This window comes from Hibiscus syriacus, unplaced genomic scaffold (assembly GCF_006381635.1).
Source record: "Hibiscus syriacus cultivar Baekdansim isolate YM2019G1 unplaced genomic scaffold, ASM638163v2 tig00111706_pilon, whole genome shotgun sequence".
Taxonomy (NCBI): Eukaryota; Viridiplantae; Streptophyta; class Magnoliopsida; order Malvales; family Malvaceae; genus Hibiscus; species Hibiscus syriacus.
Genome location: NW_024063158.1, coordinates 67,859 through 77,886, shown reverse-complemented (window position 1 = coordinate 77,886; position 10,028 = coordinate 67,859). Strand labels below are relative to the sequence as shown.

The following is a 10,028-nucleotide window of genomic DNA, read 5'->3' as shown; positions in this document are numbered from 1 at the left end:
AGAGTAGGTTTCTCCATTGTGTACGCCTATTTTGGGTACCTATTGACGGACATAGGTTCAGTATGACTCTACCTAGTGTGACCGTTCTATGGTTCATTATATGCATGGTTTCGGCTCTAACAGGAAAAAGGGACTCGAATTGTCCTTGATGTTAGTGCCCCCTTGGGCTGCTAAACCCTCAATCCTCACCCATTACAGGTTTCAAACGGAACGAGTTCAATTCGAGGGGATTCACTGCCTTATACCCATACGAGGAATAAATTCCTACGAAGGTATAAGGTATGTATCCCATGGGTTATTTGCTAAAACTCATACGAAGAATAAATTCTTACGAGAGTAAAGCAATTACCCTAACTAATTTGGATCGAGGCTCATGTCTAGAGCTCATGTTATGCTAATGAAAGTAATGTGTGTGAGGAGAAACAAACAAACCTTTGACTCAAAAACAGGGAAAATAAAAAAATAACACTCAACGAGAACTAAGAAATATCTGTAAAAAAATGAAAACAATTAAAATGTTAGTATATATAAAAAATAAAGAGATAAAGTAATAAATAAAAATTCAATACATAGATCATAGTTTTACTAAAGATTCGAACTTATAATTTCCACCCTAACGACCATATATAAGCGACCGACAGCCTGACTCTCTAGTGGGTCCCCAGCAGAGTCGCCAAGCTGTCATAACCATTTTTTTTTGGGTAAAACAATTAAATATTATTTTAAAAAATAGATTATGACTTTAATTTGGCGAAATCTTGGTGATTATGGATTAATTAAAATTAAATTGAAAATGAGTCGCCATCGACCTTTGGGTTAGGTAGGTCGAATACCTAAAAACGTCTTTTAAAAAACAATTTTAAGAAAAATAGTTTTATAAGACAAAAATTTGATCTACGTTACCAAAGATTCATTTAAAACAGGTTCGGGAGTCGGTTACGTGTGGGGAAGGATAAACACCCCTACAACGCCCAAAAACTGGTACTGTGTCGCTTACACATCGTCGTAAATGGTGGGAATTACAAATTGAATATAAAACTAAAATATGATTCGTTTATTGAGATTTAATTAATTTACTTCGAATTATTTTATCAGAAAAAATTCTTTAATTGGAAAAGAAATCTCGAGATTAACAATCCTCCGTCGGGAAAGTTAACCCGTCTATTTCTTATCTTTTAAAGAATATTCTCTCATGATTTATTTTTTTAAAAACGTGTCTCGAATATAAAATGAAAATTTAAAATTTACATTCACATAAAATAAAGTGAGCGTCACTTAAGGTACCACATATTACATAAATTAATTAGTAAAATATACTCGACTTGTTACAAGTCCCTATGTCGTTAAAATGCCGTATCGGATCGTACCACTTCGACCAAGTGGTACTTTCCACGCCCATTCTACGCATACGTGTTCTTGAAAATATAATCGAATATTTCTTACCTAGATAAAAATATAATGAAAATAAATGTAATTGGAAATATAAAATAAAATATTTACATTAAATGAAACTAAAACATTATTTTCATAATACAAATATCCATGTAATAAATAAAATATTTTCATACATAAATAACTAGCATAATAAGTAAACATTACAAACCTAAATGAAATCATTAAAATGCAATATTTGCAAGAATAAAATAACATAAATTTGAAGGACAAAAATAGCAAAATTTAAACATAAAGGATTAAAATAATAAAATAGAAATTAAAGGGATTAAAATAGTAAAAATAGAAACTCAAGAGTCTAAATAATAATTACAAATAAAATAGAACCCATGTCACAAATGTTTAATAATATAGGCATTGGAAATAAAATAAAACTATAACTACCATTAAGGACTAAAATAAAATAACCATATACACAGAGGACTAAACAATAACTAAACCAAATATCCAGCAGTGACTAAAATAAAGAAATTACAAATGTCATGGCCAAATCAGGATATCAATGAAAATGAACAATACACTAAAATAGTGACTAAAATGGAATAACTAAAAATATCATTACCGTATTCAAGTAATCACATAAATATGTAAGATAAGTGACTAAAATAAAATTATTACAAATATGGTGACCCAATTCGAATAACGTAAAGATCATAATATACATGGAAACAATGATCAAATTGAAATATTTGAAAATATTGAAGTCGGAATCAAATATAGATGAAAATGATATAAAACATGAATAGTGACCAATATATAACAGTGAAAAGATAAAAGCTCAAACTCAAATAAAATGAAACTTCATTTAATGACTAAATAATATGGTTACAAGCATAAAGGACCAAAAGTGACATTAGACCCTAAAATTTAAAACACGGGGGAGAACTATCAGAAGATGAGGGACTGAAACCAACAATATCCCTTTTTCCTCAAATACGTGGCCCCAACCCTGTTCAGAACGACGTCGCTCGACGTTTGTAACATAACCCACTTAAAGGGTTATTTGAAAACCCTAACCCATTTCAACCCTCAGCCGATCTCCCTTTCTCCTCCAGAAAACAGAGAACCAAAGAGGCCCTCCACCTCTCTCCTTTATCCTCCGCCTCTCTCCGCCGTGGAGAAAAAACAGAAGTCACAAACGCCGTAAATCGGCGGTGAAAACCCTAGAGAACCCTAAACCCTTCAGTCTTCCCTCTCCTTCCAGAGACAGAGAGCCAAAATGGTTCTCGACCCTCCTCTTCGCCTTCCTTCTCTCTCCCTCAACCGAGGATTTAAACCCTAAACTCCCGGCCACCGTAGATCGGTGGCCATGGGGAGTAACCTCATCTCTCTCTCACCTAAAAAAACCTAAGTGAATCAAAACCCCAAAACCCACTGCACTCCAACCCTAACTAACCTAGAAGAGGAGAAGGCTTTACCTTCAGATATGGGGCTAGCTGAGATCGGAGAAGGTCACAACGAGATTCCCGGTGGTGGTTCGAGAAGGTAAAACTTTTCTTTCTTCTCTCTCTTTTTTTGTTTCGTATCTCTCTTTTTTCTCTATTCTCTGTTTTTTTTATCACCGACCGTCCTCCATTTTCTCTTCTTTTCTCTTTTATGTTTGCTTGCCTCTGGATTTCTGGTGAGATGATGATGATATCTAGGAAAATAGGAGATGGGTCTCACTGACTTTGTATGATTACATCCCGATTTTTCGGGATTTCTTGTGTACTTGCTTGATTTTATTTGATTTTTTCTTTGAATCACTGACTGATGGATTATTTTTCATCCACTGTTGATGATGAACTTGACTTGAGAGATGCTTGGTGGCTTGGGTTGGCTCGATAGCAACTCACGCGGCTCAGGAATGACCGGTGAAGATCAACGTGCGGCTGGTTTGGAAGAGGCGGCGTGGCTGCTCTCTTGGTTTAGGGTTTTAGAAACCCTAAAGTTTTAGGGTTTAGATTATCTACTGGATTGGGCTTCGGGATTGGGCCAGTGATTTGGGTTCCAGTGGGCTTCTGGTTTGGGTTGTTGGGCTCCGGGATTGGGCCTTTGTAATCTGAATTGGGCTTCTAAGCCTGCAAAAGTGTAATATGTAAAATTAATAATAATAATAATAATTAATAATAAAAAAATAAATATAAAAGACCCGGACAAAAACGGGTGTCTACAAAAAGCATATCCATGGTGTTGTCGTCGTGTTCGGCTCTTGGAGCCACCACCTGAGAACTCTGCACAGTTCTGCATGCATGGTTGCACACAAGGATGCCGAGAAATGGCCCCTCAGTTACAACCCATTTATCTTTTAGTCTTGGTACAGCTTCCTTATTTCCACCCGATTCAACATCATCTGATGGCCCTGGTAACTCGATTGGATTTTCGACTTCCCAATTAACCTCGGCATCCCACTTTGGTTCAACATCCCAAATTGGACCTGGATCGGACAATGTAGAAGATATATCCTCTTTGTCATTTATTGCAGCATTACCCCGAGAACATCTAGAAGGATCTTTTGCTGCCGTTAACCCACTCCATCCTTTATCTGTCCTGGATTTTGTTCTGGTCCTAGGCCAGTTTAGAGTGGTTGAATGTGGTAACTGGGGATGAATAACCTCCGGCTCAGCTGCCACATTGCTTCGCCCAGATGATGGCCATTTGATCTTGGGATCAAAGCCTCGCACGTAATCAGATGGTTCGGTGCCAACATGGGTGGTACCAAATGTGTCCATCTCACCCCCAGACATTCGACTAGGATTCATTATTGAATCTATACTAGATAAACTAGAAGCTCTGGGAATGCCATCCGTGTTTGACCTCCTCATAACATCTGTGTACAGGTCTGACATGTCAACTACTTCCCTATCAGCAGAGTTTTTACTGCCTCGATCCTCTTTTGCGGCTGGAAGGTACTCGACTTCGTAGTTGTACTTCGGCAACCACAGAAATTTTTGGAACCCGGCAACAAAATATCGCAGAGGACCAAATCGTTTCTGATATTTCTCAGAAAGTTCTAACACTGCAACAGATGAGAAAAAGAGACAAACTCAATATCTGTAAGGAACTGAGGTTGAATACTCAAATCATTCCAAAAGGATTAAAAAGATCATAACTGCATCTCACAGTCAAGTTGGCCACATGTTCAGGTATGTTAGTCAGGAAGCATCCAAGCATAATCAGTCCACTTCATATATATATATATATATATATATATTTCTAGGAAGAACATATGACTGATTGATATTGTTCTAACTAGGATAGATCATCTCTTAACTAATACATACCATCACTGGCAAAACCATAATAGGAGCACGTCATCCCAAAGTGAATAATACCGATCTGAACCCACTCAACGGCAAAAACATCTGTCGCAGTAAGGCCTCCCTGAAACCAACGAGAACCTCAATTGTAAGCAACAAAAAGCACAGTAGGAAGTTAATGCGTCTATAAAAAGAAAATCTAGTATTACCACCATTCTTCATATTATGGTGGTCATTACAAAAAGACCATGCTTCCACTAATTGAGAAGCAACAGCAAAAGATACTGACCATTATGAATAGCATATTTCAGTTCACCAGCTAAGTAATTTGAATTGTTAGGGATTGTTAGAAATAGTTCAGTTTAATTATAATGACACATAATCTAATACATATCAATAGATGGTATCCACTACAAACATCAACATACAAACGTACTTAGGCTTGGTAAACCTGCAACTAGGCTTGTTAATTTTGCTAAGCATGCATATTTCTAGTTCTCATTGCACTAAGCTTTCCTCTCGTGTCTGTTTATTGAAAATAATTAGTGTCATATACTACTTAAAAGTGAATTAGTGACTTAAATAACAAGCTGGTGGCAACCAAAGACCGGTAAGTCAATCTCTGTAGTTCAGGTGCAAAATTTAAGAGATAACTGGCTGTTGAATCCTGGGAAACCAGAAGCCCCCGTATCTCTTCTTGAGACCAGGATATTACTGGAGAGGGTGGAATCAGTTTTAAGGACAGTGTTCCTACTACACCAGCTCGTCCTTGAAATACAGACTCCAATAATCTTTGGAGCAACAGAATTAGGATCATCAAAGCATTGCTAACCTATTTATGACCCATGGATCAAAAGGTTTTGAAGAGAAGACAGGTATCAATCTATAAAGGGACAACAGAATAACCAAAGCACAGACTCATGTTGAACTTGCTAAGAAGCATTACCTTAACAATAGAAATTGCAGCGGAGACCGGATCTCTAACTCCAAGAACAGTCCAAACCAGTGAATTATCAGAACCTGCTGGTATGATTCCAATGGGTATAGAAATTCCTTCTTTTTGATTGTCTCTATGAAGAAGACCATTTAGAACCTAATAAATTTTCCAAGATGAGATAACTACTTAATGGAAAAAACAGAAATACCAGCAGACTTCATAATAGTACGCAAGCCAATTTAACTAAATTTGAAATGCCTAACCTCATTGATAATACCATCACCCCCAACACATATAATTCCTGAAAGTAGAATGATTTAGATTCATATTAATGAATAAGACGCTGAAAATTATAAAAAAACATAAGCTAGAGTAAATACTTGAGTATTCAAGTACTACTACCATCAGGGCATGTGCTGATATCAACAGTAGATGCCAGCTTTTTTGCATGGCCGGCGGATGCTGTTTTGACTACCTCCAATTTAAACCCTGCAAGCTGTCACAGTTTGCATATAAAATTTGAAACTCAATAGAAGGTTGAACTATAAATTGTGTGTCTTAACATCTGTATTAGAATAAGCTGACACCTTCCATAAGATAAGAATTTACAGATAGTTACAAATAGTCACATGCGAAGCTAAGTATGCAAAAGGGTCCATGATATCCGGCAGGGAACAAAAGATGTACCCACTGAATTTATTCATTTTTATGCAGACCTATTTACATCCATTTAAGGACACTTGTAAACTTGGACATCCTAAAATTTAGCAACCTATCAATGATAAATGCTACACCCTAAACCTGTGGTTAGGGTCCAATTCCCACTGAAATTAAAGCAACCCCCATTTCAGAACATGATATAAGGTTGATAATATAAGGGTTTTTTTATTTATTATTATTATTTTTTTACTTCTTAATAGTTTTGCCATGACCTGTACGGTTGTTACAAGGAATCCTAACCCATCTTCATTTCTAAAATTCATTTGACCCTGAAAACACTTTTCCCATACAAGTAAAGCGCAAAAAGTTAAATCAGTGTAGGTTCATTGCTTGAAGCAATTATGGGGAAGTGCTCGCATATTTCTTAAAGAATGATTTGAAGAACGAACCTACAAGATCTAGATGCAACGAAGGGATGTTCAGACTAACTTTGGATCACAAAGCAGGAAATAATAGCTAAAATCGCACAACCATCAGATACAGAGAAACAATCCATGCAGGTCACCTAAGAGAATTAGCATGTACTTATTCATTTGAGGGGAACATAAATTGCTAAGATACAATATACACCAACATACCTTGAATATTGGTTCAGCAATGCCATGGAAAACTTTAATAGAACGACCATGGCCTGACCTTGGATTCAATATAACAAGCATTTTTGGTGGATTCTTGCACCTAACCAAGAGTTCAGGAGGAGTATCCACAGGAAAAGTTTCAGAACCTTGCTCCTCTGAAGAAACTAAAGTCTGAGACAAACAATTGATAAAACACTGCTGATCTGCAAACCCAACAACCCATCGAACTGCCTCTTCTACACTAGAAGCCACGAAACGATTATCCTTTCGCCTTCTCTTTGATTTAATAAAACACGAAAGGCCATAAGAACCCTTTTTCAGAGGATAAGAATGCACAATGAAATGTCTAACACCAACATTGTAAGATACCTGCCAAGATAAAGAACCTAAATAGACTGATTGCAAACTCACAAAATCCAAAATAAATACTTATTCATTCCAACAATTTATTCAGGGATGAAATGGTTACCGATACGACGTCTTCAAGAGACAAGACACGAGAACCCCAAACCAATGCCTTGCTAGTGAGTGTAGCAGCAACAGCTTCTTGGTTGGCAACATCAGTGGCAGAATTCTGCTCTACTTCAGCAGCATTAGTATTAGCGGGAACGTTCTTTCTCTTATCTAAAATGAGCCTACCTGAGTGAACCACATAACCAAGCAAATCAGATTTTTCATCCCCTTCTCGGATATCGATCCGGTGCTCGTCACACTTCGATTTATCCGGCTGATCATTCGCGACGGGGGCTTTGTCACATCGAAAGGAAGCCTGCAGCTTCTTAGTACGTTTCTCTGGGAACACAATTGGGGAATAGTGAGTTGCTAACTGCGAGCAAAAGCTCAGCCGACTCAACGGCTGCGGTGGCAGCGATGACGATGACACTCTATTACCACTCCTTGATAGACTTCCACTTTTTGACATATCCGTTCATGCCCGTAATTGTCGTTGCCAAAATCCACAACTAACGAGAAACAAACACAGACATACAAAAAAAAAAAGATAGTTCCTTCTCTCTTTTCTTATAATCTCACACCAGCTGTAGAGAAAACCAGGAGATTATGACAATGCGAGCTCAAGAATGATCATAGGTCTCCTCACAATGCGAATCGAATCGTAAGATAATTATGTTAGATCAACCTACGAATTATTAATCGAAATGTGAATAATTTGCTGACTTGGAACGCTTTGAAAACAAATGGAAACCGAATTTAAACGTAAATCGAGACTCACCGGCGAAGGCCGTCGGAATGGTATTAGTTGGTTGAGATTACGGGATTTGTTGATCGGAGCTACGGTGAATCGGTAATCCATACACCACTAATCGTAAAATTGAAATTAAAATTAAATTATAAGTCCAAGTAATAATTCTTTTTTTGTAAAAAAAAGTCTACTTATTTCTTATTATTAAATGGAACAATTATAAGAATAATAAAATATTACTAATAAAGATAAATATGAATAAGTTTTTCTTTTAAGATAAAATGATTTTTCTGTATTTTAAAAAAACTATTAATATTATTGGATAAGAAAATAATAATATATCATATTTATGTATTATCTAATTATATTAAATTTATCGTGTTTATATCATAATTTGATTTTTTTGGGGTAACCTACAATGTTAGTCATCATTTTATATATTATTTATTTTTTGATCATTAAATTAATTTTCCCCTATAAAAACATTGTTAATGAACGTTATTTTCATCATCTACGATTCAAATTGGGATAAACTAAGTATTTAGTACATAAATTTTCCCCTATAAAATCATGCCTAACGTTTAGTTTTCATTTCATTTTAGTACATTGTCGTTACAAACATAACACGTTTAGTATTTAAACTATCATTTTGGAGTTTGGTCCGTTTTAATATCTAAACTTTCATTTTATTTTCAAAACTTAACTTTTGAATGAGGTTAATAGAACGAAACAAAAACTAAAATTTATAAGGGCGGATACTAAAATGAAACAAAATTTGAACTTTAGGTACGGTTTTGAAAAAATTGAAAGTTTAGGTACTAAAGAGAACCAAAACTGATAGTTTAAATACTAAACACGGAATTTACCCTTAAAATTGATATGACATTTCTTTATTTTAAAAAAATTACACATCATTTTCTTTGGAGTAAAATACACAAATGGTTCTTCAATTATAGAGTTATGCTTCATTGAGTCCTTCGACTATTAAAAGTTATAAAATGATCCCTTAACTATAGGATATTACTTTATTAAGTCTATTGACTATTAAAATTTACAAAATTTTTACTCAACTGTTTACATGTTCCGAACTTGTCATTTTCTATTAAAAAAATTTATGACATTTTAAGTTAAACGTTAACCTGCTGACTTTGCTATGGTAAATTCTGATCTCATAATCTCAAAAGGTTATCATATCTCAATAAGTAGGTTAACATTCAACTTAGACTGTCATTAATTTTCCAACGAAAAAAATGAGTTTGAAACATATGAATAATCAGGTAACCATTTGAAACTTCTAATAGTCGAGGGAATTAACAAAGCAACATCCTATAATCAATGGACTATTTTGTAATTTTTAACAATCAAGTGACTCAATAAAATAACATCCTATAATCAAGGGACCATTTGTGTAATTTACCCTTTTTTCCTTTTGTCATCAACAACATGTTATTTTTGTAATATTCTTATTTGATTAATATAACGATAACACATGTTAGTATCGTCATTATATTTTCAATGACCGATGAACAAAGTAGAAAAAAATAAAGTCAGTGATACTTTTAACAAAAAGGTAATTTAGTGACCATAAAAAACAATAGATTGATAGCGAATGATATAATTTACAAAAGAAATATATCTAAATTATGTAACTTTACTGACCATTATATACTTTTTGAAAGTTTAATGACCAAAATAATTATTTAAACATAGTTTTTTTATTAAATAATGACCTCTAATGTACTTCAATGAAAAACTTTTAACCATCTACCTAAGTATCAAATGTACATGACAACTAGTTAAAATTCTGGTCGATTTTTGATTCGATTTGGAGATGACTATCTAATTCAGTTGATAGAACACAAGGTTCTTATTTTAAGGTCGTGGGATCGAGTCCCACGGAA

The 10,028-nt window shown here is 34.9% G+C and overlaps 1 protein-coding gene across 1 annotated transcript; it reads right to left on the bottom strand.

Annotated features, from left to right (window-relative positions):
• Positions 1 to 3,605: 3,605 nt before the first annotated feature.
• On the bottom strand, positions 3,606 to 8,068 carry LOC120167887 (sphingoid long-chain bases kinase 1-like; the record flags this gene model as incomplete). Its single annotated transcript, XM_039176773.1, has 7 exons — positions 7,396 to 8,068; positions 6,927 to 7,295; positions 6,031 to 6,124; positions 5,892 to 5,929; positions 5,638 to 5,784; positions 4,716 to 4,815; positions 3,606 to 4,450 (listed from the first exon to the last, which is right to left on the bottom strand). Coding segments are annotated over exons 1-7 (2,046 nt in total), but the record flags the coding sequence as incomplete, so codon positions are not given.
• Positions 8,069 to 10,028: the final 1,960 nt, after the last annotated feature.